Source organism: Medicago truncatula, chromosome 4 (genome assembly GCF_003473485.1).
Source record: "Medicago truncatula cultivar Jemalong A17 chromosome 4, MtrunA17r5.0-ANR, whole genome shotgun sequence".
Taxonomy (NCBI): domain Eukaryota; kingdom Viridiplantae; phylum Streptophyta; class Magnoliopsida; order Fabales; family Fabaceae; genus Medicago; species Medicago truncatula.
Window position 1 is genome coordinate 10,739,862 of NC_053045.1, and position 27,707 is coordinate 10,767,568.

At 34.7% G+C, this 27,707-nt stretch overlaps 3 protein-coding genes and 1 pseudogene across 4 annotated transcripts; 2 read left to right on the forward strand and 2 right to left on the reverse strand.

Annotated features, from left to right (window-relative positions):
- Positions 1–955: 955 nt before the first annotated feature.
- On the forward strand, positions 956–2,361 carry LOC11424511 (protein LURP-one-related 15). The gene is made up of 3 exons (XM_003605305.4): positions 956–1,249; positions 1,378–1,605; positions 1,904–2,361. Exons 1-3 carry the CDS (start codon positions 1,016–1,018, stop codon positions 2,039–2,041), a joined length of 600 nt encoding a protein of 199 aa, XP_003605353.1. The 5' UTR covers positions 956–1,015; the 3' UTR covers positions 2,042–2,361.
- A 393-nt stretch (positions 2,362–2,754) lies between these two features.
- On the reverse strand, positions 2,755–6,927 carry LOC11432860 (uncharacterized). 2 transcript variants are annotated; one of them, XM_013599741.3, is made up of 3 exons: positions 6,780–6,927; positions 4,550–5,835; positions 2,755–3,299 (listed from the first exon to the last, which is right to left on the reverse strand). In XM_013599741.3, exons 1-2 carry the CDS (start codon positions 6,780–6,782, stop codon positions 4,561–4,563), a joined length of 1,278 nt encoding a protein of 425 aa, XP_013455195.1. In that variant the 5' UTR covers positions 6,783–6,927; the 3' UTR covers positions 2,755–3,299; positions 4,550–4,560. The 2 variants fall into 2 exon arrangements, with proteins under 2 accessions (XP_013455195.1, XP_003605354.2); XM_003605306.4 differs by having other exon boundaries at positions 4,550–5,926; positions 6,780–6,918.
- Positions 6,928–14,903: 7,976 nt separating this feature from the next.
- Positions 14,904–21,405, forward strand: LOC11434689 (mitochondrial import inner membrane translocase subunit TIM44-2-like; annotated as a pseudogene).
- A 999-nt stretch (positions 21,406–22,404) lies between these two features.
- LOC25491727 (quinone oxidoreductase 1) lies at positions 22,405–26,143 on the reverse strand. The gene is made up of 5 exons (XM_013599742.3): positions 25,867–26,143; positions 25,635–25,776; positions 24,227–24,453; positions 23,548–23,805; positions 22,405–22,831 (listed from the first exon to the last, which is right to left on the reverse strand). The coding sequence occupies exons 1-5, from the start codon at positions 26,056–26,058 to the stop codon at positions 22,526–22,528; spliced, it is 1,125 nt and encodes a 374-aa protein (XP_013455196.1). The 5' UTR covers positions 26,059–26,143; the 3' UTR covers positions 22,405–22,525.
- Positions 26,144–27,707: the final 1,564 nt, after the last annotated feature.

The following is a 27,707-nucleotide window of genomic DNA, read 5'->3' on the forward strand; positions in this document are numbered from 1 at the left end:
GTTTCATTATTTAACTACAAAGACTGATACAAAAACAATCTATCCTTCCATACTAAAAAAACAATATTCGTTGTTGAACGGCTTAAGTATCGCACAAGTCCTTATGAATACGATAATTCTAAATACTTAGTTTTGATGCCGCTATAAAAGCAACTCATTCGTAATACGAGTCTCGTTGGCTTCGGTGCTTTATGAAGAAAGTATTGTGCTTCCAACACGACATATGAGTTGTTAGTTGTCTTTAATGGCATCATTCTTGCTTAGGATTAGGGCTTTAAGAATGAGATTATTAAATTTGATTCCAACATTTCTCGGAGCTTATTTCTACTTACCACACACGTTATTCTAGCAACACTCTTTTTTTAACATCCTTTTTAATATTCACTCTCTTATTGGTTTAAATAATTGTGGATCTATGTTTTGAAAATTGAACTCACACAAAGTGGTAGGACATATATTGATTTCATCCAATAATAGAGTGAATATTAGAGAGTGTTGAAAAGTGAATGTTGTTAGCATTTCTTCTCGAGATAATGATCAATTTATTTTTGTCACACGCTAGATGAATGAAGTTAAGAAGTGGATTGACTTGTTAAGAATGAAGCTTGGTCAACTTCGAACTTGCAAATTTGTTCTATTGGTTTATCATCTATTGTCATGGACGATGATGCTTCTAACATCATCATTTGTCAATTTGTCAAATAAAATATCATCACCACCACACGTACCTTTGAAAGCGTCTAGTAACACATACATTAAAAAGATTTTCAACGTTCAACATTTTTTAAGTCTTCTTTATAGCCCCCATTAAACTTGTCATTGACCATTTCATATAAATTGATTTCATGTCAAACACGGATGCAAACAAAGCACAAAAATACAATGCTACTTTATTATATACACACACTTTATTATATATAGTATTTTTTTAAGTGCCATTATATATATATATATATATATATGAACCATAGAAGAATACATACATAAGCATAACACCATCTTCAAACAAAGAATCATGAAGAGAGTACAATCTTCTGCAGCAAATTATGAGAGTGGTATCATTGGTCCTCAATATCGTGTTCCTCATTTAGTTGACCTATCAATTGTGAGAAATGTCACAACATTAACTGATAATTTCACAGTCAAAGATTTTAATGGCAAAATCTTTTTCAACCTCAAATCCCTTTATGATCAAAGTCTCTTACTTGATGCAGCTGGAAAATCTGTTGTCATGACGCTGCGACGAAAGGTAATTTGACACTAATTTCTTCAATTCCCCACATATTTTGATCATTTTTTATGACAGTGTCAATTTTTTTTAATATCAATGTTAGTAATTAGTTGTTAGATTAATATTTTTTGTAAATTTTTATACAGGCGATGACGGGGCATGATAGATGGCAAGCTTTTCGAGGTGAAAGTACAGAGGTGAAAGATTTGATATTTAGCGTAAAGCGATCAACCATGTTTCAAACAAAGATCAAATTAGATGTGTTCCTAGCTAGTAATGCTAAAGAAGATATTAGTGATTTTAAGGTCAAAGGAAGTTGGTTAGAGCGATCTTGTGTTGTTTATGCGGGTGAATCTCATCACATTGTTGCCCAGGTAATGATCCTTTCTATTTACTATTTCATAGCATAGCATTGTTCAAGGAATTAATTCATATAAACCGTCGGTGTGAAAAAGTTTTATACCATCAATGACTCAAAAACGTATCATTAGATACATTTGATTTTTATCACTCTCATTTTTAAAGTTACACTCGTAGTTGATTGTGATACATTGACAATGTAAAATTTACGTGAAAATTTAACCCCGTAAAAATGTAAGATATTTTTTTTTTATAGAAGCAAGTTTTTATTTAAAATTTTAATCTTGCAAATGCAATTTTATTTGATTGTAGATGCATAAGAAGGAGACTGTTCAAAGTGCTGCGTTTGGCAAAGATAATCTCACGGTTAGGGTGCATCCCAATGTTGACTATGCATTCATCGTAGCAGTGATGTTGATTCTTGACGAAATTAACCAAGACAAAACATGACAACAACAGTAGCAATTGTCCGCAAAGTATAGCTTAACGAATAATATCAAAATTGTTAAGTTGGATATATTTTGTGATTACTTGGATTCGAACCCAAAATTGATATTTTGAGTTTTTAGGTGTGCAAGCTTGAATGACACACCTCTCTGCATATAAGCATTTACTTGGAGAGCTATTAGTTAGGATTTTTTTTTGTTTCAATCAATAAGAGAAGAGAGTTAGTTGAATTTAATTAAGTTGGTTATTTGCCAACTATCTCTAACTTTCAGTGTATATATATACTTATGTATATTCACTCAATTAATAAAATCGTGATTCATTTCTCCAAAATCATTCTATGTATTTTTTTTCCCCCTCTAAATTCTATGTATATATACTTATGTATGTCAATGTTGTTTCAACGAGAAATTAAACTTAGTGCTCCCAAAAACTGATTCGACCTTGATTAAATCTCATTAACCACTTGCAACATGCATGACTCACCCTTAATTCATCATCGACATATTACATATTATTGATATAAATTGTTCAATTAGTGTTATTGATCCCTTCATTTATTTGGAGAGCTAACAAAAATTGATGAATTATATTTATATTTGATATTATCACATAATACTTCAACTTGTGTTAGAAAAATGGGATGGAATGTAAGGAGTATCTTGGTTCTTTTGAGTATCATATAAGTGATTATGTATAAAGTCATTGTTTTCATATAAGCTTTAAAATGTTTTCATAAGTTATCCAAAAGAGCTTATGAGAATAAGCCATAAACAACCTATGAACATGTCACAAGCTGTTTCCATAAGCTATATCAAACAGTTTCACAAGTGCTTATGCATATAGATAAGCTCAAATAAATCAATCCAAACATGCAAATATCCTTACATCTATTGAATAAGATTTGCTATATATACATAACTAAGATAAATTTGTAGACTGAGAATGAAATTGTGCTGACCAACAAAATGTAGGTATGCATGCAAGTAAACGAGGAACCTTTGATGAATATAATGCACAATCCCTAACATAAAAGACCATCATCTCAATATTCTTGGTTCATTTGAAACTTGTCTTGAAACACCATGCCGTCTTCTACCGTTTGATGAAGGATCTAACAGACTAATCTGTACGTTTCTATCCGTTGTCTGAATTTCTGAGCCTATAACAGCAACATTATCAACATTCCTATTTAACAGAGACACAGAAGCTGCTGCAGCTGTAGAAACGGTCACAGCAACAACATCTTGAGCAAGATTCCCTATTACAAGCAACAACAGGATATCTGGATAAGCCATAAGTTTCCATGCTGTTTCGCCAAAAAGATCACTAAAAACAGAAGTGGGTATCAATAAATTCTAAAAATCAGTAAAGCACCTTCACTTTAAATTAATTTTCTCTCTACTTAGTTAGATTTACTATGAGTTATTTTTCTATCGTCATACGAGTTGCTGTCGGCCTTGTGCCGATACAGAAGGAGTGGAAATAAGAAAGAAAATACAGAATGAAAGAAAAGTCTATAACTCTAATGTTAAGCTAATTAGGTGTGATTGTGTTTCGACAGAGCAATGTGTCTTTATTTCGCATAGATGCATGCTTCATTATGTACTACACATGCTTCTAGTTTGTTGCAGATATTGTATGGCTTGAAACTTTGCTTTTATATCAATTTGAAATCCGTTAACCAAAAGAGAGATTGAGACATCCACAGTAGATAGAATGTAAGTGGTAATTTTAGATTCAACAAAACTATTTTATAAGAAGCAATCATGATAAACTGCATGCCGATAATACAACAACTGCCCGCAATGCACATAATCTTATGTGCATAAGCTATAGAATATTAAAGGCTCTTATCCACAGCTTGTATTCAAGTAATCAAGCCATGACCCCAACTGGAGTAAATGAGGCAGGAAAACCCAATCTGAATACTGACCAAAAGATTCAGAACTAGATATTCAAAAGACCAAGATAAATCTAATAAGAACATGTAAAGGGATGGTATGATGACCGATAACCTGAACTTACTCAAGTGAGACACCATACTGTTACAAACATAAGAGGATATTGACAATTAGCAGGCCCTATTTGGATAAACAGTTTAACTTATCATATAAGTGCTTATGTATGAACTATTTATAGAATAAAAGTAAAAGTATAGTCAAACTATTTTCATATAAGCTATATGCTTTTTAATAAGCTGTCCTAAAGAGCTTATAGAAATAAACTAAAACAGCTTACGAACATGTCATGAGTTGTTTTCACAAGCAATATCAAACAGTCTCACAAGTTCTTGTACCAGTAGATAGTAGATAATCCCAAATAAGTCAATCCAAACAGGCAAATATCCTTACATCGATTGAATAAAACTTGATATATTTATGTCAATAACTAAGATGTTATTTGATATTTGTCTTAGACAGCGAATAAAAATTGTGTATGACAAACAAATTGTACTATGCATGCATGTAAACGAGGAACATGTGATGAATATAATGCATGTCCACTTACATAAAAGACCATCATCGCAGTCTTCTTCTTCTTCTTGGTTCATTTGAAACTTGTCTTGAAGCGCGATTTCCTCTTCTACTTCTAGATGAAGAAGGGTCTAGCGAACTAACCTGTACATTTCTATCAGTTGTATGAATTTGTGAGCCTGTAACAGCAACATTATCAACATTATCAACATTCCTACTTAAAGGAGAAACAGAAGCTGCGGCAGCTACAGAATTGGTCAGATCAACATCTCGAGCACGACTCTCTGACTGGTTTGTAGCAGCAACACCTAAAGTTGAATTTCTAGTAACAGCAGGAGGATTTTGCTCTCTGCTTCCTCCTGTATTGTGACCATTGATATATGACTCAAGGTCCTGGACTAATCTTTCAGCAGAATCCATGGCAGAATTTAATGCTGATGAAAGTGACGAAAACGAAGAAGCTCCTTGCTCTAGCAACCTTGAAACCTGTTGAGAACCACCATGTTCATTATTGTCGGTCTGCGTGCGAGACTGAACAGGCAAACCATTGTTTCTATCAGGTGTGGTACTAGTAGGGCTTTCTAACTGAACTTGCTCTCCAAATCCACCAATTCGGTTCTGAAACCGCCGAATACTTTGGACAATAGAAGAAGAAGATGCTCCTTGGGTTAGCAACTTCTGTCTAATACTCTCAACTCTAGGTGCCTTAGGTCGAGGAGGAACTCTTAAACCGGCTTCTTTCATTTCCATCTGACAATCACCGCCGCCATTTCCATGCCCATATATTGGAATAATACCCGATTCAGTAACCTCTCCTTTACAAACAGGACATTCCTTCGCTTTTGAATAGGCATACGATAACTGATAGAAACACGGCCAACAAAACAAATGACCACAACATGTCAAAACAGGATCTCTTGCAATATCCAAACAAATATTACAATCAAAGAAATTCCCACTACTCTCCTCCACTTTACCATTATCAATCTCTTCCATCCCTAGAGCTTTTGCTATCAAATGCGAACTTTTCCTTTTCCCCCCTTTCACACTTTCAACTATCCCTTCCTCCTGACCAGCATCATTCCGCTCCTCCCTCCGTTCTTCGCCTTGAACATCACCTGCTGTTGCAGTTTCTCCTATAACATTGGTTACCTGAATCCGAGAGGAACTCGGCGGCAACCCCCGACGCTGCCTCGCTCTCGAAGTAATTGCTTCAAGGTGTATGATTCGGTTTCGTATATTTTCTTCGGCTGATTCAAGTTCTTCCAACATAGAATCAAATGAACCCGCTGACGTACTAGTTTGATGATCCAAAGGCTCCTGATTCAAATCAAGCTCCATATTATACACAACCTTGACCCCTTTTTTTTCAAGTCTATCCCATTAACATATTTTTATATGTTTCAAAATCCTAATACAAATTAAAAAACAACAACAAAGTCAAAAAAGCTCATCATGTTTAAATAAGCGAATACTAATTTCCTATGAAGCACAGACACACGGCACAGACACCAGACATAACACCGACACATCAACACTAGTTTTATACTCGACCTTAACCCCTTTTTTTCAAGTTTATCCCATTAACAACATATTTTTATATGTTTCAAAATCCTAAAACAAATTAAAAAACAACCACAAAGTCAAAAAAGCTCATCATATTTCAATAAATAAAAAAACACAATACTGACACGTCAATACCACTAGTAATCTGAGCTAATGACATAATTGAATGTAATTACATGTGTAGTGTTGGACACCGGACACGTCTTCAATAAGATCAGAAGTGTCGATGCTACAAAGCTAATTACTAATAAATATCAAAAAATAAAATTAAATGATTGATAAAACATTGATAATGGAACTGAGAATGAATAATTCGGATCTACTAACTTTAAAGTGGGAAAGTCACGATGACTTTGCGTCTATCCGTCACCTATATATGACTCACTTTCTCTCAAATTCACTAAAGTCACATTGACTTTCCCGCCACCAAAGTCACTGATCCCCTTTGTAGTACCTACACTTCTGATAAAAGGCTTGTCCTGGTGTCCGACATGTGTCAGTGTTTGTGGATCCGTGCCGGTGATTCATATTTTCAAACTAATTAAATATATTATTGTTATTGTTATACCTATAATTCATATTGCATGCACTGATTATTCAACAAATAATTCACCAGCAAAAAAAAAAAAAAGCTAAAAATTGGATCGGAAAAAAAAGCTAAAAACGAAATGGAAAGGAAAAAGGAGTGAAGAAATTACCATGGAAATGGATGATGAGGAAGAAACGGGTTGTTGTTTGTTGAAGCGGCGGTGATGATGAGATTTACCGATTTGTTTGTTGTTTTGTTTGATTATGAAGAGGCATTGACAAACACAGACTTATAATCTTTTTTTATATTTTGCTAGGGTATTTTTATTTTCTAATTAAATTATTATTATTTTCTTTTTGATAAATTATTTATCTTAAAAACATTAAAAGATAAGTCAAAAAAATACTTTAGATTTTATATAGATTTTTTTGGTGGAATGGATTTTAGATAGATTTTGAAAGTGGTGATTGCTTTATTTAATTAGGTTTAAATGTAGTTTACTCTCTTTATTTTGATTAATTTTGGATTTAATTCCCTATTTTAAAATTCTGAATTTTAGCACCTCTATTTTGTATGCTTCAAGATTTACATCCAACCACATTTAAACTCATTTTTGTCGATGCAGCAATACTTATTTGGATCCTATAATAGAGTATTTTAGTTGGATCCTACACTGCTTTCTTCTTCTGCAATGGTTGTTACTCCAAAACCGTCCTTTGCACAAGTTGTTAGAGGACCTCAAGTACAATTCTCATATCTGTTTTCAATACCGTCAATTCGTGGAGACACACTTTCGATTAAGATTATCCATGAGGCTTATGCTCGAGGATTAGAAGCGTGTATGGTTAACCTTTGGGGCAGACTAGTATTGACAAGGGGGATAACCCATATTCTTCCAAAGATATCGTTGCAAAGCTGCAAAAATTGTGGAAGACTAATGGACAATGGTGTATGCTATCCCTGGGCGGGGGGTATTATGAGTTCTCTTTTGCTTTTTACGAGGACTTGCAAACAATATGGGCATCATGCATGGTTAGTTTGAAACCTAGGATGTTGCGTTGATTTGAATGGATGAAGGACTTTAACGCTAACACATAACGGCAGCCACATACTCAAGTTTGGATACAATTGTGGGAATTGCCGCATGAGATAGCAGTGGCTATCAAGACATCGTTGTTAAATAATAATGTTACTAAGAACACACTATTTGGACACTATGCCAGGTTGTTGGTGGATTTAGACCTTTTCAGAGTTTTTTTTTATGAAGTTATGGTGGAATAGAAAGGTTTTGCATTCCCCGTTGAGATTGAATATGAGGGCTGCTGGAATTTTGCACTCATTGTAAAAGCATTGACCATAATTTAACATCTTGCCTATGGTTACATCTGAAAAAAGCAGACAAACAAGAGAAACCCATTCCAATTGAGAAAGGGAAGAAACCGATAAATTCGCAGAAACAGTACACGCAAGGGTGGAAGTCACGGGATAATCCAGAAGGCATTTGATCCTCTAACACTTTTAAGGTTGTGGCTCCCCAACAGCAGTAGGAGGCACACGCAGATAAGGTCCTTCAGATTGTAGACATACAAAAAGAGAGTGTGGAGGTACATGGTACACAGCATGAGCAGCCAGCAGAGAATGCGCAGGTCGTGAGTTCTTCCCTTCATCCTGCAAATAATTTAGATGCGCAGATAGCAAGTTATCTTGTTAAGACAACATCACAACATATGGAAAAGTCTAAGACTTCCTTTCATATGTCGTTGCATAATGTTGTCGATGAAATAGTGACGCAACATTAATCACGATTACATGATGTTCAACCGATCCTCACGTTGGCTTCTGACTTTATGCCAGGATATTCAAAAGATTATGGCTGGTCTTGACGACCCGATGGATCCAATATTACAGAGGGAAATGAATTTGGTGAAAGATTTATTAGCTAACAGTGCCTCAGTAGATGTTCCACTCACTCCCTATTTGACGAAGGCACAAAAGAAAAAAGTTGTGAAGGCGGCATATCATGAATCTCGTGTTGCTCTTATTGAATTGTGTCGTGTACATGGTCCTTCTTTGGTTTTCTTGGTCGAACCAATGGTTACTTTTAGCTCTATCCCGAGTTGGTTTTGGAATAATATTTGGGTCTTTAAATGTTGTACCAATAATATAGGCTCTCTGCTTCCGAATCTTTGGACATTGTGGGGGGCGGATGTTGATTTTGTGGTTTGTTTTTCCTCGTCATAGTGTATGGTATTGGAATATATTTGTAATAATCACAAAGTTTATATAGCGGGTATTTATTGTACCACAATTATTTACAGAGTCATGGACTTTGGTCTGATTTGACAGCATTACAAAATTTCTGTTAAAGCAAAAATCTTTTTGATGAATAATTTAATGATAACAAGCCTCGTAGAATAAATGATAAGTTTTATGAATGGTGATATATTGATGTTTTGAATTGAGTTTTTGTTAAAAGAACAGGAATCACATAAGTGGATAAGCTAGAAGCCACTCACATCAATAAGTGCACTGTATCTACTCAACAACGAAAGAATGAGTATATCATCAGTTGAAACAACAATATCAAATATCCATGAAGATTCACAGCTCAAGAATCATGATGGAAGAACTTGAATCATGATGGAAGAACTTACTTCACAAGCTACATAAGAAAGTGCTTGAAGTTATGTGACAAAATTCACATTGAGTTTTGTGTTATATGATTTGAAAATCTCGCATGGAAAAACAAGATAAAAGAAAATATGTATACAAGTCATGAAGATTCTCAGAACCTCCTCAAACTATCATACTTCCAAAGCTTACAAAGATAAGAAATTTAGAGTTCAAAATGTTCATATGAACAAAGTTCGGAATGTTCATGTTTGGAGGTGTGATAACATGCAAAATTGTTGGTTATCCTGCTGCACTTATCCCCCAAAATGAACGATAAATTGAGTGAATGCGTGACCTAAATCATTTAATCAGTGTCCATTTAGGATTTTATAGTTTTAATTAATTTTTAGTGTTATTTAATCATTTTGAACTAGTAATACTTGTTTTGGATGTTTGATGGAACATGGTGATGAATTGCACTGGAGATCTGGGAAACTGCAACATGGATTACTATGCTTCGCTGAAGATATAGAAAGACGTAGTGCACTTAATTACCAATGATTGGTAGTACGAGAAATAAAAGGAATATGTATAGAGTAGGTACGATAAGATAAGGACAACTCATATGGGAAATGACTAAAAGGTACAACTTGTAGTGGTTGACCTTAGCTTGTATTATAAAAGGGCAACCACGTGTTAGTGCCAAGGGTTCAAAATTTACATAGTGAATTGAGAGGTAGGTTTCTGCGAAGGTTAGGAGCACTAGAGTTCTCACTCCATCTCATCTTCTCCATAGATGAGCATGAGTGCTAGTTCTTAGTGAATTAGAGTTAGGATTACTTGATGATGCTTCTAGCTCACCTATTTCCTTCAAGGATTGTAATCTTGAACTAGCTTTATTTTATCTATCTATTTAGCTTTTTATGTTTTTATTTATGTTTCATTTCATCTCCATCTCTAAGGTTAAGCTCATTATGAGCTAAACCTCTCTTTATGATTTAGACATGATGAGGTTATGATAATCTTTGCTTAAGATTTATAAAGTTATAACTTCACGACTTCTTTCAAACAAATTATTTTAACTCAAAATCTTTAAAAGGGTAAATTGATCTCTTTTACTTTTGATGTTATAGATCCCTGATACCGATCGGGCAAGGGAATGGAAAATGTTTGTTTGATATGAGTTAGTCTCTATGCACCGAAAGGCGAAGGGAGCAAGAGAGACTAATTTACATGAGTACTAGATCTTAGAGAAGCCTCTTAAGTGGTCAGATCTAACTAGAACTCTTGTCAAAGCTTAACTAACACTTCAGTGGAAAATGTTGATGACCTAACTTAGCAATGTAATATTTTAAGATTATGAGACTGTACTTCGACTGAACGTCTTCACGTGCTTATCATGAAGACTGAGTTGCAATATACTCCAGTGGCTACTAGATTGTCAATAAGTCATAGAAAGATATAACTATGTAGATCATAGTTAAGCTCTATCATAACTGAATCTTTGTTTAATCCACACTTTTAACTTTGAGAACTTATAAATATTTTTAACTATTTTTCCAAACCATCAACTTTATTTTAATATTGTGACAAATGATTTATTTTATTTTCTTAGATATCTTTTTATACTATAATTTGGATAGTGTATACTTGAACTTAGTCTTTCCACTTTAAAATACTCGTAGTGTTTTGGGAGACACCAACATCCATATCGAAATGGTTGACAGATTGTTGTTCTATCGAAGTGCACGTGATTTGGTGAAGTGAAAAATGTTCTGCAATAAGACGTTATAACATGGTTCAAGGGTTTAAGGCCATGCTATGTTGATTAATGGACTGGGCTCTATACGTGTTTCACGACCCACTTTATTGCTTTACGGGAACAACCAAAGTGTGTGGACAGTCTCAGAGCCATTTTTCAGAATAAGAACGAACCTTTAACAACTTACATTGAGTGATTCAATGAATAGGTCGTAAAAGTCAGAGGTCGATGATAAGATGAAGATTTTTTTAGAGCATTCACAATGGAGACTCCCATTTTTAAGTACTTAAATGGATCTCACGTGTACATATCACTCATTTATAATTTTTTAATAGTAGTACCTAATAAGAACTCAATGCCTCCAACCTAGCATCTTACACAAATTTCTTAAATGAGATCCACAATCAACTATCAATAACTTTATATCATTACATATCAATTTTTTAATATTAAAAAGGTATGGGTCCCACTTAAGATTGGGCGTCTTAAGTGAGACCATGGGTCTTGTAAGACCCCCCAAAAAATTCTCCTCAAAAGAGTACATATTATGTACCGAATCTTAAATGGTGAAAACGTCACCATTTGTGATAGTCTTAACTAGGCAAGAACTCATGAATGGAATGAAGTTGGCTGAAAGTATCAGCCTTAAGGGACCTCGAGAATTCAACCACCTATTGTAAATGGCTATGAAGTACATCCAGTAATTCTTCCGTCCCATATTAATTGATACAGTTGACTCTGTCACACATACCAATACATATGTTTTATCTTTAATATTTTCAATTATCTATTAGAAAAAATTATGAAAATTTAATATTTTAAAAATATTTATCAAGACAAATCCAACAACATCTTATACGATATATTTATCTTTGTATATTAGTAGAAAAATGTGGTCAAAATATGTTAAGTCAATAGTGCACATTGTCAAATAGATCATTTATTGTGGGACGGAGAGTATGAGAAAATACTAGAAGCTGAAGCAGCCAAACTCATATGTAGGAACCAAACTAACGAGTAGTTAAAGATGTGATATCTTTGTACCAAAAAAATAAAATAAAATGTGATATCTGAAAATTTACCACATATATCCAAAATTGTATCTCATGGGTTCAAGACACATAGCGTTTTGATCCTCATTTCATTAACTCACTAAGTTAGACAATCAATATAATGTGGCTAATGCATAGACAAAAAATGATTAAATATGTATTCCTACTAGAGTAAAGTATTCCTGCTAGAGTAAATGATTATCTTTTTAATGTGGTTATTTGAAGTTAAAGCTCAGCAATTTTATGTCTAAATATTTTGGATGGTTATGTTGTAGTATACAGTGGTCAAGTGTCGAACACAAATTCCCACTTATTCACCTATTTTTTAAGGATCCACTTATTCACCTTAAGAGGTGAATTTTAGTCACTAAATCTTCCTGACAAAAAAATAAAAATTCCGAGTACATTTGCTAAGTTATTGCAAGATTGCGTCGTACCGGTACAACTGCCGCCAATTCCATCACAACATTTGCAAACAAATCCAAGTTTTGCAAAAATCTTTGAGTTCCCTGCAATTACATAACAAAAAGAGGAAAATAAGAACACAATAATGTCATGATGTTTTAGACATGACAATGTCTCAATTGCTTTTGAACAACCGGCATCTAATTCTACAGCACCGGTAACGGAAATTACGGTGCCAATTGCGGTGACGGAGCAGCCTACTGAGCAGCACATGCCCACGGTTAGTGATCTGACTGTTGCTAAGACTATTGATCATCCTGAAACTTCTGCAGCCCTAGACGCAAGTGCGAATGCCTTAGGTGCTAAGTTTGCATTCTCTTATCGCTTGGCGCTTGACAAAGTTACGGACGAGATTGTCAGTAATACTGATATTCCCACATTGGCTGAACCGGTGCTGAATTTATCACATGAGATTACCCCACATTCAATTGCAATTCATACCGACTTTTGACAAAAATACTGATGGGTTTGTCAGTAATAACGACACTCCCAAAGAGGATGCACCGGAGCTGCAGTTACAACATGAAATTGTTCCCCTCTCAGTCGCACTTCAGCTCAATGAGGAGGAGGGTTCTGACGGTGAAAGTGATGGCGTTGAAATACATGCAGATTCTCCTGTGTCAAAGTCGCATCCCTTTGCTACTGTTATTCCGCATCGCTGCCCTATTATTACTAAAGACTTGGAAACAATTCAAAAGGCCCTGGTTGGTTCGAATGTGGCAGATGAGGATGGGTTTACCGCGGTTGTCTCCAAAAGCAGTCGGAAGAAGAAGAAAGGATATCAAACCCGCTCCCAGGGTCCGTTACCAATGCCTTCTCAATGAAAATTCTTTATTGGAACGTAAGAGGTTTTGGCAGTTACATACACATGGAAAAGGTTGAGATTGTTCTTAAGTTGGAGTTTATATATGATGCTGCAACCAGGTTCTGTTTTGGTGTTGCTACTGATCAACATGGCTGCTATTTGCTTCAACGCTGCATTGAATTCTCCAACGGAAACAGTCAACAAAAGCTTGATAATCACCTAGCTCAACATAAATGTAGAAATCATATTGTTCAGTACATTATACAGATGCAGAATCAAGTGCCATAGCAGAACTAACTGCTCAGTTCAAAGGGAACTATGTACTACTCTCCGTGCAAAAATTTAGTATCCATGTGGTTGAAAAGTGCCTCGAACATATTGTACTCGTAAGAGCGGATAAGCTAGCTAGTCACGGTTACATGGCTACAGACACGATTTGGTGGGACATTATGCCCGAGTTTGTTCGGGGGGATTTCTTTAGGGACCGTATAGGGTTACCTAATTTGCGTTTTCCGTAATTTTCGTTTTCTTTTGAGGGTTTGGTTTGGCCCCCCTCTTGTACATATTTTTCCTTTTATTTTTATTTTTATATATCATAAAAACAAATCGAATCAAAGTACCTTTATATGGCGAAATTTCAAATTAAGTTATTTGTGATTGTGCAATTTATTAGTCAATATAATCCATGTAGTCCTTGAATCTGAAAACTATTTTTAATTAATTCTAGTCAATTTCATATGTCTTTCAATAACAAATTGCAACTCTTAAACTATTTTAATTTTTTTTTCTTGACTACTCAACACATTCAAAGACGAAATTGATTATTTGAAAAATAAAAAACAAAATAAAAAAGAATAACACATACCTCACCGTTAGGGATGAGAATAGATTAGGCCGAGTTAGGCTTTGCAAGGCCTGAGCCTGACCTGTTAAATTTTTTGAAGGCCTAAGCCTGGCCTGCGACCTTTCATAGGCTTACTTTTTCGGCCTAAGTTTGGCCTTGTGAAAACCTGATACGGCCTGCTAGCCTGTTTAAAAATCTATTTCATATAAACATTTTTAAATAAGTAATTGAGTTAAATTTAAATAGATTAGCGAACTAACATATCAATTAGAGTAAACTCTCTTTTGATAATCAAGATGAGTTTTTTTAGGGAATTTTACTATATATATTGTATCATATTTCAATTCTAGTTTATAACATTACATTTAAATATAGAAAAAAAAAATTTAATGTATACTAATAATCTTAAATTACGTTAACAAATTTTTATTTTAATTTAAAGTACAAAATATAATATAATAATAAATAATATTATTTATATTTACTTAAATAGGTCGGCCCAATAGGCCTAAGAGACTTTTTAAATGGTCTATGACCTGACCTTTTAAGATAAATAAGTTTTTAAAAAAGTTTAGGCCTTCTCTATTTAAGAAAAAAGTCTGGCCTCACCTGACTTATCGTAAGCTACGCCATAGACCGCCGTAGGTCGGCCTGACCTATTTCCATCCGTACTGCCCGTGTGGATCTCGCTCGCATAATATTGCAACAAAAGCTGCACCCAATGTCAAAACTATCTTATGTTTCTTCTTCCTCAAGAACAAACCCCACAGTCCAAAAAATATATATACACTACTCATGTATACGTATAGAGAGAGAAAGAAATTGTTATTTGAACGAAGAATATTTAACAATGACTACGAGAAAGCTTATTCGTGATTTCTTACTTTCACATCATCATTCTCTTATTCTTCCTCAACAAGTTCGTTCATATTCTTCTTCCCTTTCATCATTATCTTTTTCTTAATTCTTAATTTTAATTGTGTTTTTAACGTTGTAGGGTGTGAAAACAAGGTTGTTTGTGAATTCAGTTGATAGACGAGGATACAGTGTGTTCAATGAATTCTCTAAGAAGGTTAAAGATGAAACTGTTAAGTACGATTTCATTCACTCTTTTATCTCTTTTTAGTTTGTTTTCATTGAATTTTTGAAGTTCTAATCAAATTACACTTAGGTTCTTAAAGCTAGGTTAAGGGGTTGTACGTGTTTTTTAGCGGATCAAACGCACTCCTATTTTTCATGCGTTTGATCCATGCAACTTTAAAAAACTTTAATTATAGCATCATGTTTTTTTTCTTTTCAAAGGCAAATGTTAGTATCTTAATTGTTATGTTAGTTTCTGTTAAGAGTTGAACACTGGACTTTTAACTCTAAACTCGCTTAGCACCAACCGGTTGAGCTACCCAACCCCACTGTCTACAAAATATCATATAAGACAAAAAATTGTTCAATACCATAAAAGTTTGTCATGTGCTGTTCCACCTTGTATTGTGTTGTTTTGTGCAGTACTTACCTACTAGTAGATTAATCACACCCTTAGTAACTGTTTGGTTTCGTGGCGGGAAACCAATTAGTCGTTATTTTTTAAGAGTTGGGAATTGTAGCTTCGGTCTAATGTGCGGCATCACCGCGAAAACAAACATAAGCTTAGTGTATGCTTTCTTTCACTTTGGAGAGTTAAAATTAATTTTAGAGGTATATAATTGATTTTTACTTGTTTGGTTACTTTCTTGATTAGAACTGTTGATTCTAACTTGAAGGTAGAAATTGAAGCTTTTGATTCTAAAATTGATCTTTACACTCAAATTTATTGTTTAACTCACTTTTACATTAATGTATCCAAAACATAAATCATTATCTCACCGCAGAATCAAATACACACTTAGGTTCTTATAGCTGGGTTAGTAAATTGTATGATTTTGGTTTAGAAATCAAATTAACGTATTATTAACCCATGTAACTTTGAAGACAACATTTTAATTTGTTTAAGTTTCTACACTTCATTTTTAAGTTGTGAAATTGCACTCTGGTTCTTATAGCAAGGTTAGCACATTGTATAATCTTGGTTTAAAAATCAAATGAACATATTAACCAATGTAACTTTGAAAAGAGTATTTTAATTTATGAATGTAAAATTCTATGAAGCACATACACTCTTGGGTTTAGTTGTATCGAGGGACAATGTTGTCAATTACAGATAGTAGAAAATATTAAGGATCGTAAAATAGCGGTTTGTTCAAATTGTGCTACACTAGAGCGCCATAGTGTTAGAATAACCACTATTTGTCAATTCTTTGTACGAAATAGCATATCACGAAACATCACCTTGTTCAAATTCAAAAACACGATAATGATATAGCCGCTATTTGGCAACACTAATGGATACACTTTTTTCGTTGCTTTGTCATATCTCCAACACCCATTGGACCCGACTGCCATGAGAACGGACACATTTATTTTTTTATTGCAAAAGTCAGAAACTAATATCCTTTTAAAAGTAATAAAATCATATTTTAATTAGGCATTTGAAAACTTTGAGCATATGCGCATTTTCCTTACATACACACATCTTCATCTTTTTGCAGTTTTTGATTTCCCTATTTCGTTCTCCGATATTTATGACATTAGTGGTGTAGTGTCTTGGTGTCCGTGTCGTATTTGTACTTTATTTTTCATAGGTAAAATTTCACGAATTAAATAAGTCTATTAATATATTTAGCTTAGAAATTTTGTTAGGTTTAGTGTAACCTGCCCACATATATGATGACACATAAGGTATATAGTGGTATAGTGCTGCCATAGCTGCTATTTGAACTACTTTACTAAATAGCATATTGCGGAACAATAGTGATTTCTTCAAATTCCGCTATCCTATAGTGCTGTTATAGCTGTTATTTGACAACAAATGAACGAATAGATCTAAAATTTCATGCTTGGACATAAAAAAGCCTGCCCTGTTGATTATTTCCTAGCTTTTCGTTCCTCCCACTTATATATTTTATCATCTGCTCTGTCTGATTCATGTCGTTGGTGGTTGTAGAAACCCGGAATTCCAGAAGTCTGTGAAGGAGCTGAAGGAAAAAGCAGAAGAACTGAAAGGGATAAAAGAAGGTCTGAAAGAAAAGTAAGTCTTGTTTTATGTCACATTAAGCTTTTGAAGTTATCCATTAATAGGCTGAGACATACCACTGTATGTCAAGGCTAGCTCGACACTTAAAAGGAGCGACTGAGATGGTTGATTGGCGATTGCAGAACAAAGCAGACAACTGAGCAGCTGTACAGACAATTTGACAGTGTGTGGAAAGAAGCTGAAGCTGCTGCAAAGAAGGTATAAAGCTTTGGTTTGTTTGTGTGGCCAAAGCTTTTGATTCTTCTATATTGCCTTGTTATTGAATTTTTGGTTAGGAACTCGATATCCTTTAATCTATTGTGAATAACATGTCACGTTTCTTGGAATTTGATCAGTAATTATACCTTTTGCAGGTTTCTCACAATGTTAAAGAGAAAATTTCAGCTGCAACTGATTTTTCAACAAAACAGAATGCTGATGCAAAGCAAGGAAGTCAGAAATCACCTGAGGAAGAGAAAAACGAGGAATCTCCGTCTGGCAATGCTTCAGAATCATTGTTTGGCAAATTTAAGTCAACCTTTTCGTCACCAATGGTTTCTACTTCCTTCCAAAAATTAAAGGATGCAAAATTGTGGACATGACCAAGAAAGGTTATGACATACTAAAGGAGGAGCTAAGTAGTAACTCACCTAAGAGACAGCGTATTCGTTTCACCGGCGAAATAAGTACAAAAACTGATCTTGTTGTTATGCCCTCTAACCAATCTTGGTGGAGTAAGAAGGTTGATGAGTTCAGGGATAAGGTAACTATGTTACAACTTTCAAGTCTTTCGTAATTGAGTTGCCTACAATGTCTCTCCATTAAGATATCTTCTCTACCTTTTCATTTAGGTTAGACGCCATCCTGTATCCAAGAATTTCGTTAAATATATTGATCCAGTGAAGACAACGAGCCGAGATGTACGTTCTACTCCTGTGGTTTTTATTCTACTTTTTTCTGCCTGCATTTTGTTCTTTATTAAGCATTCTGCATGTTGCCTCGGGGCCCTTAAAAAATGTTGGTGTTCTGTGCGCTAATCCATGGTCGTGGTTAGAGAAAGTTAATTTTTCGTCTATCTTCTGAATCACCTTTTATTGGCTTGGTATTTTACATGTTTAATGAAACTGGCAGATAGTAGATGACGTGCGGGATATAATTGACAGAATTGACAACCCCATTATTGATAAAATACAAAGGTATGTTTCTCAGTTTCTCTTGTTCTTAGAATTACCAAGTCACTGATTATTGTAAGAGATGTAAATATGTTTGGTGCAATATTTGTCTGGTTATCGTCTAAATATCTGTAACATATGATAAAGATTACTATGTTAGTCTATTAAGTCCGGATACTCCAAAATTGAAGTGTTGGTTTCATATTCGTTTGTTGAAAGAAAGTATGGACTAAAGATACGATTGAGATATGTCTTCGGTACTTTGAGATATAACTTCTAAAACACGGCTTCATGTTTTTTGTACAGCCTTATTTTCATTATGTTGTGTGTAGGTGTACCTACTCTTTGTACATTAGGGAAGATGAAGATGTACACGGTCCACTTGATGGTCCAATTGATATTTATATATAAAATAGCAATGTTTTTTTCACAAATATATACATTTATGCAAAATATGTATTTTTATTTTTTTTGATAAAATTGTTCCAACATGTCTAGGACGTTTCAAGAGACAGATGCTGCACTTACATATAGGGAAATACGTAAACGGGATCCGTAGGTTCTAACTCCTTTTGTTTTTATATTAGTCTTAACATTTTATTATTATTATTATTCTACTTGCTAACATCATTTTCTTATAATTTGATCACATGAGCCAGTAAATTTTCTTTACCAGACTTTGTGGGAGAAGTGCAGGAGGCAATAAAACCGGTGCTTAATGCTTACATCAAGGTTAGTGATATAGGATCCATAAAAGGAATAGAAAAACTGAATTGTATTGATAAATAAATTAACTCAACCAGAAAAATAATCAGTGTTACAGAGTAGTTTTAAGGAAACTTGAATGAAAAATATAGCATCTATACGTTACCTTATTTTCAAGATAAGGTATCTGCACCTTTATTTTTCAAATCAGGTTTATAAACGATGTCAAACGTGTATCCAAAAAGCTTAGCTCGGCGCAGTTATATTCATCCGTGGTAGTCACACTAACTGATTGTTTTAAGCTCTTCCAATTCGTGCAAACTGATTTTCATACAAGCACATTTAGTTATATTTCTCCAGTTATGCGACCTCTTGTGTGAATCGCCAATGCCACAACCATAAATTCTTTCATACAAGCACATTTAGTTATATTTCTCCAAGTCTAATAGGCTACAGGTCTGCCATTTTGTGTCAAAATGGTAGCAAACCCTTGCCCCGACTTTCAATGATGAACTCCTAAATGAAGTCTGGAAAAGCTAGGACAGGAGCAATAGTAATCATCGCTTTTGAGTAATTCAAATGCCTCTTGTGTACTTTGAGACTCCATTTGAACCCCTCCCCTGTGAGCTCGATTAATGGCTTAGCTATCTTACCTATGTCACTTGTTAAATGCAAAACCTGATATCAAGGAATAAAACACTAAGAATAATTTTTGCATTAAATTTATTTGTTTATGAATTGGCTTTTACTTGTAAACATACAGGGAGATTTTGAAACATTGAAGAAGTACTGTGCCCCTCAGCTGATTGAACGCTGTAAAGCCGAGCATGGTGCTTATAAAGATCGTGGTATCTTCTATGATAACAAGGTGAGATTATTACATTTTTTTTGTCAATCTTTCTTATTGCTGTGTTCAATTATATTTTGCTTTTTAAGTTTTAATAGGTTAGTACTTGATAGTACCATATAACATATTGAACACATAAAACTGTTTTCCAGAACTAAAATTTGGTAGTTCTATTTTTAACAATGAATTTTCCATATACAGATCCTGCATATATCCGACGCGGATGTAAGAGAGGTCAAGATATTGGAATCATCTCCATTCATTATTGTAGTGGTATTATAAATTATTACTTCCAAAAGTTCATTGTTAGCTTGCGAGATTTATTCGTATGCGCGGTAGAAATAAAACTTACCTGATGGTTTTGTTAAATGAATTTTCAGTTTCAAACACAGCAAATCCATTGTGTACGTGATAGGAATGGGGAAATTACAGAAGGAGGCAAGGTAAATGCTGTATTTTTTACTGCTCATAGATAAATTTTACAGTAAGAAAATGTTGTTACGTGTTTGCTTACATAAGAAAAATCAGAATCTGTAAACTTAAGATATAATTTTTGACATCCTTACTCGTTCAAATATTTTAGATGTCACGTTACTTTGCGATTTTTTGTCATTTTTTCCGTTATTCTTGATATAATTTGGGTCCATTCAGTTATATATGTCGGGGTGGTGACTTTCGTTGTTTGCTCATGTCTCTTCTACAATAGAATCCATGCATCATCAAGTACACTGAACTATTTCGCCCTCATCACAACCCACTGCTGTCTGCTCTCGTTTTTATGGCTTTAGCTTCGATTTTTGTTCATGGTTTTCCTTGATCATGCCGTCTGTGTCAGTCGGTTTTTCATGAGGGAGAGCCTTGGCGCAACCGTAACGTTGTTGCCTTGTGACCTACCTGTAGGTCACAGGTCCAAATCTTAGGAAAAAGTCTATCCGCTTGTGGAGGTAGGAATGTGTATATCTGCCCTCCTCAGACCCCGCTCATTGAGAGCCTCGGTGCAACATAATTTAGTGTTTATGTTATATTAGTTTCATGAAGTGATTAGAACCTTGCATTTCTTATTTTACATGTTATATTTTTTTTACTAGGATACAATTCACTCTGTATACTATCTATGGGCTTTGCAAATGGATTCAGAAGATCATGCAGAGGATGGTATTTATCTAAATTGGAGACTGAGAGAGATGCAGCAGCAAGGCATACAAGCTCTGATCTAGTTTTTAACTTTCTTCCCTTTTTTTAGGGTTTTGATATCCATGTTATACATCCTTTTTTAAATTATTATCATTGTATTTTTTACTGGTGATGTTAACAAAATGACATGCCGGTATGTATTTGTTTATATATAAGAAATGAGATAGCTTGCATGGTAAATCATGTTCTAGATTTGTGCCAGTCTCTCAGAGCACTAGACCATGCTTTACAATATTCAATTATCTTAGATTATATATATGAAATTCTAGCGCACTTGTTTTAATATGTTCTGTATGATGTTTCAGCATTTGCAATGTTAAGATTAATGTTTCAACATCAAGCGATAAACAAAAATAAAAACAAGAAAATAAATGACAGGAAAGTAAAGAAAACAATGAGTTTGTTGACCCAGTTCGGTGACAAACACACCTACTCTGGGGGCTACCAAGCCAGGAAGGAAATCCACCAGTGTAGTCCTTATTCAATAGCTCTAAGCAAACTCCTCGTTTACACTATATGACATAGGACTTACTCGTATAGACTTCAACCTAGAAACTCCTAGATCTGAGATTCCATCTCACTATCCTAATGGTCAGCCACAGCCCCTGTTACCTATCAGACCTAAACCAAAACAAAGATAGAAGTTACCTTCCAACACAAACAACTAGCACCTAGTTTCTCAACTTCGGTGTAGTACAAAGAGTAATCAATACTCACACACAGTCCTAACAAGTATCACAGACGATACAAGAAAGAACACACAATAGATTCTAAACTTGCATCACAAACGATACAAGAGCAGAATACATGAAGACTCAAACCCTAAAAATCTAAACTTTTAGAATGACGGCTTGAATGAATAATTAGGTCTTGAAGTCTTCCTTATATAGTGAAGCAGCTTGGATCACATAACATAAATTTCAAAACATAAATTTCAAAACAAACTTTTGAAAGGCTCAACTTCTTTCTAGTTTTAATAAGCTTCCTCCACTGTAGGTAATCCATTTTAGGGCATGTCAGACACTAAATATGAGTATTTTTTCCAACCGATATTTGAACCTTGGCTTATGCTAGAGCTACACCCAACCCATGTTAGCTAGGCTAAACTTCCTTTTAGTCCTCCAAATACTTATCGTAATTGTTTGGTATCACATTTCTTAAGTGATTTTGGTTCCATAACATTCCCCCCAATTATTGAATATACAACAATGATAACAGAAACATAGTCATTTAAGAAGTAAACTATTGTTGAACAAAATAGTCCTTTTATTAATAAAAAAGATGAAACAGTTTCTTTCGATAGGTATCCAACAAGGACTTAATGTCTAACACAACATACAATTGATAACCTTATGGTATCAACACAACAGATCCAGAGGTCTTCCTATTTTCCAAGTCTTCATGTGCTTTAACTGCCTCAGACAATGGATAAGTATGATTAACTCTCACTTTCAAGACACCAGAAGCAACATTAGCAAACACCTCACCAGCAGCCCTCAAGAGCTCGTCGCGAGTGACAACATATTGAAATAGGGTAGGCCTTGTCAAGAACAGAGATTTTGTAGCCAAGGAAGACAATGGAACTGGATCAGGCGAGCCGGATGACTGTCCGAAACTGACCATGTGGCCTCTAAGCTTCAAGCATGCCAAAGATCCCTGTACATATCATAGAATATCATCAATGGCTTGGTTTACATAAACGGAGTAATTGAGAGCTTATAGGATAAGTGTTTACTATATAAGCCCTTGAGCATAAACTATTTTTATAACAAAAGATAGAATAAAGTCAAATTGTTTTCATATAAGTTATAAGTTGTTTTCAAAAGCTATCCTGGAGAGCTATGAAAATAAGTTGAAAACAACTTACGAACATGCATGTTATAAGTTATTTTTATAAGTTCTCTCAAACAGTTCACAAATGTTTATGCCAGTACATAAGCTCAAATAAGCAAATCCAACCAGACTCTAAGTCTATCTATCGTGAGAAAAGTCTTTTCCTAATGACACTTAAGAATAGTCTTTCTGTAATGACATGCAACAGAACTTAAGATCTCTAATTCCCACATTTTTCTTTCTCAATTTCGTGAAAAAGCACAAAATCTTTACCAGTAAGCTGCCAAATTTCTAATACATTATTAATCTGACAACAATCCTTAAACTTCTGGGCCCCAATCTAGGCCCGTTCATGGTTCTCAAATAGATATCATATCATATCAGAAGGAGCACATAAAGAACCAGAAAAGAAGCAACTTTCAATGATGCTTCCATGCAAGAGTATAAATTTATTAATTTTAACTTTTCCATTCAAGTAACCAACCATTTGAATTGGAAATTTTATTAAGGTGTAGTATAGAATAGAATAGGTACACTACCTCAAAGGTATCCTTTCCGACGGAATCGTAGACAACTTCAACTCCACCGCCTGACGTAATCTCATTGACGCGGGCGACAAAATCCTCTTCTTTATATATTATAACATGATGGCAGCCATCCTCCTTGGCTTGAGCTGCTTTCTCTTTATTGGACACAGTTCCTATAACAGTTGCACCAAGAGCATTAGCCCATTGGCACAATAAGGATCCAACTCCACCAGCTGCAGCATGGACAAGAACTGTGTGACTGGGTTCAACCTGCAAACCGAAAAACAAAAATACTAATAACAATCTAGATTAGCATGCTAACGAAAATTCTTAGAATTTAAGTTTGGTATAACTCAACCTACGAAATCGGCTTGTAAGGTGTGGCATGCCTCTCACTTGTAAACTCATTTTTAGGCCATATCAAATCAAATGTGAGACTCCCCCTACGCACATTTAGAATGCAACCTGATAGCGCATGGCCCAACAAATTTTAGATAGGCTCTGATACATCTTAAAATTTGAGTTGAGCCAAATGCATCCTTACAAAACCGGTTTGTAAGGTGAGAGATGTCTTCTATTTATACACTCATTTCTAAATCACATTTTATCTAATGTGAGACTATAACAAAGTTCAAAGCAAAAAGGCTTCGTTCAAATATGATAATAAAGTTAATTTATAGTAGTAACCAACCTTGAAGCAACTTCGGAGCAAAAATTGCGCTGTCATGCCCTTCAGCAAGATGGATGCTGCAACAGCTGGGTCAATGGAAGAAGGGATAGGAACTACTTTGTTTGCAGGAAGAATCTGCTCTTCAGCATATGAGCCCATTGGTTGACCAGCGTAACCTACAAGATCTCCAACCTGTATACCAGTGGGTCCAGAACCCACTGCGGTCACAATGCCAACAGCTTCCATACCTGCCACATCAAATGAGGAAAAGAACTCGCTCAATACATGATACCTTGGCATGAGATACATTGCAATGAAATGTTAAGAAATTCATCAGCAGTGCCCGTGTTCAATAGCATATAAAGAGCCGTTATTGATAAACTTGTTAACAAGCACTCATGAAAAAATAAATAAATTTTACAAGAATGTTACAATGAGTAATAAAGTGATCATTTTATCAAATTACATGAGTTATATCAATATAGACAGGGACTTTAGTTAAGAACAAAGTTGACTTTAGGAGTTGCCACTGAAAATTTATGAGTGACATTGAAGGAATGTCCACCAAAGATCATCTTATAAGTACGTATGTGTACTCAAAGATGAAATTAAGATCAAAGTCTGAGTCTTCTTCAAAAAGACTAAAGTCTGAGTGAATCACAATTTTGGTTCTCAGATTAGACTATTCGGTCTCTCAAAATTGGCAAACCAGTTTTTAAAATTGAAGCTCGTCAATCAATTAAAATATGCTCGAACTCAACATTTCTGAAGCTGTTAGAAGACAGGTGATTGAATTGATTGCAACTTTCAAATTCGACAACTAATTTGCTATTTCACAAATTCGGGACCAATTTTCCGTGTCTCTAATGATGACTAACTCATTAAAGTTTCTATATTAGCATTTACTTTTCATAATCTATCTCAGATAGTTTATTGAAATAACCTAAAAAAAAACCTTACATATTTTTTTTTGGAACTCAGTATATGGCCAAAAAAACCGACAAATCCACGGAACCAATCCCACCATTCACTAGCGGGGGGCCCCAACTGAAGCCAGAGCAAAACGACTAGCCCAACACAGTACAAACACACTCAAACAAGTGCTTATACTTTAAGATAAAGGGTATCTTTGCATTGACTTATTTGAGCTTATAAACATAAACACTTTGTACAACTTTTTGGGAGAACTTATGTTCATAAGATGCAAAACAGCTTATTTTCATAAGCTCTCCAAGATAACTTATGAAATAGCTTACATATAAGTGCTTATCACGATAAATGCAGCACTTATGCTATAAGCTACAAATCCAAACAGGGCCTAACTAAAATAATCAATAAACAGATCATTCAAAACACAAACAAATAACATACAATTTTCCTTAATTCAACAAAACAAATAACACAATTCACTAGAGAATGATTATTAAACCTGGAGTAAAAGGTGAAGAAGGAGCATTATAAACCCCTTTACGAAAATAAACATCAATAAAATTAACACCAATAGCTTTATTCTTCACACGAACTTCTCCTTCTTTAGGTTCACCAATTTCAACATCTTCCCATTTCATAACCTATGTCACGTGATCATGTCAATACAAGTCACGTGAGAAAACAAAAAACATAAGACAAATAGAAAAAACAAAACATCATAGTTTTTTTACCTGTGGCCCACCAAGTTCATGAACTCGAATAGCTTTCACCATTTCTGAGGATGTTGAAAATGATTTTGTTATGTGTGATGATGATTTTGAAGTGATGATTTTGGTCAAAGGGGTTGTTGGTTTTTGTAGTAGAGAGTGATGAAGAAGAAGGTTGTGGTGTTTGAACAACAATGATGACAAACGCAATGACATTTGTTTTGTCCTATGGTTTTGGTTTTATGTTACAAATGCGATGTGAATGAATGTGGACGGTCTAGATAGGAACAAAGTCCGGCTTTGCTATTTTTTTCTCTATACTTCATTTATACAAGAGTGATGAACATAGGGTCGTCACGTGCACTTGTTAAGGATTAAAAAGAATGAAAACAATGCATAATTTTTATACAAAAAAAAATATTTTTTGATGTTTTAATGTGTTGAACACACGAATTCTAAGATAAAGTTTTCATTTTAAACTTCTTATCGAATGCTCTTAAGGCATCATACTTATACTTATATCTAATCCTAATTAACATTGCAATGACCACTCTAAACCCTAAACCTAATTATTTAGGTGCCAAAGAATCCAGGATGTTGGATCGCTGTCACTAGGCGCGGTTAACATATCATCCCTTGATCAAATCTGACTAATGGCTTGCACGCATTACAACAGTGGATTCAAATTCTGAATTTCCCCATGCCTTATGAAACTAAATGCCATTTGTGACGGCTTTCCACCTTTCCGGATTACATTAAATGGTGTTATACTTTCTCATGCATTTGTTCCCCCCAATGTAAAGTGATTAATTGACATATGGTATCTGATTCACTTTATATATACTTGATTCACTTTATTCATATCGTATCTTTTCAAATCCCATCGTCTGCACAAAAACATGGCCAACAACGACATACAATGAACGCATTACAACAGTGAATTCAAATTCTGAATTCCCCCATGCCCTATGAAACTAAATGCCATTTGTGACGGCTTTGCACCTTTCTAGATTACATTAAATGGTGTTATACTTTCTCATCCATTTCTTCCCCCCCAATGTAAAGTGATTAATTGACATATGGTATATGATTCACTTTATATATACTTGATTCACTTTATTCATATCGCATCTTTTCAAATCCCATCGTCTGCACAAAAACATGGCCAACAACGACATACAAGCTTTGCTTTCGTACCATGCTTTGACGGGTATGAGATGAGAGACCCCTTTATTTTGCTATACTTACTGTATTGTATACTACATCTTCCTAATACTGATTATTTCTTTATGTTTTGTTACCAGCATCTTTGAACCCAAATCCAACGTACGAATTGGAAAAGATCGTCAACGATCTTCGTATCAAGTACATAACCTATGTCGTTGAGTTTGATGTTGAACACGTGAGTCATGCTTTCTTCATGTATTTGTTGTTGCCATCGTTGCGAAATTCATTTATTAACATTTTGTTTCTTCTTTTATTGACTATTAGGGCATGGTTGTTTCGCTAAGAATCTTTGGTCATGACTTTGGGGGCCAAATTGGACGCTACGCAAGGTTGGTGGATTCTAACTATAATGAGTTCGAGGTTTTGGTCGAGAGGAACAATGACCACATTTACTTGACAACGGGTTGGCATGCCCTCAAGGACTTTTACAATGTTTCTCTCGGATCTTGGGTGACTATGGTTTTTGTCGATATGGGCAAGTTTGGTATCCACATGAAGGATAGGTTTGGGAGGAAGATATCTACTCCTAAGTTTACCCCTCGCTCCCATGAAGTTTAAGCTTGGGAAGAAAGTCCTTCCTTTCCATAAATTTGATGTCTTGTCGTCCCCTTTTGTGCATGATGACTTTAATTTTGAAT

What these genes read in the sequence shown, in the direction of transcription:
- LOC11424511 (XM_003605305.4), top strand. Translation starts at nt 1,016, where the DNA reads ATGAAGAGAGTACAATCTTCTGCAGCAAATTATGAGAGTGGTATCATT. An exon ending in TCATGACGCTGCGACGAAAG is followed by an intron (nt 1,250 to 1,377) that starts GTAATTTGACAC and finishes ATTTTTATACAG; the next exon opens with GCGATGACGGGGCATGATAG. An exon ending in CTCATCACATTGTTGCCCAG is followed by an intron (nt 1,606 to 1,903) that starts GTAATGATCCTT and finishes ATTTGATTGTAG; the next exon opens with ATGCATAAGAAGGAGACTGT.
- LOC11432860 (XM_003605306.4), bottom strand. Translation starts at nt 5,856, where the DNA reads ATGGAGCTTGATTTGAATCAGGAGCCTTTGGATCATCAAACTAGTACG.
- LOC25491727 (XM_013599742.3), bottom strand. Translation starts at nt 26,058, where the DNA reads ATGTCATTGCGTTTGTCATCATTGTTGTTCAAACACCACAACCTTCTT. An exon ending in ATGAACTTGGTGGGCCACAG is followed by an intron (nt 25,777 to 25,866) that starts GTAAAAAAACTA and finishes CACGTGACATAG; the next exon opens with GTTATGAAATGGGAAGATGT. An exon ending in TGCTCCGAAGTTGCTTCAAG is followed by an intron (nt 23,806 to 24,226) that starts GTTGGTTACTAC and finishes TTCGGTTTGCAG; the next exon opens with GTTGAACCCAGTCACACAGT.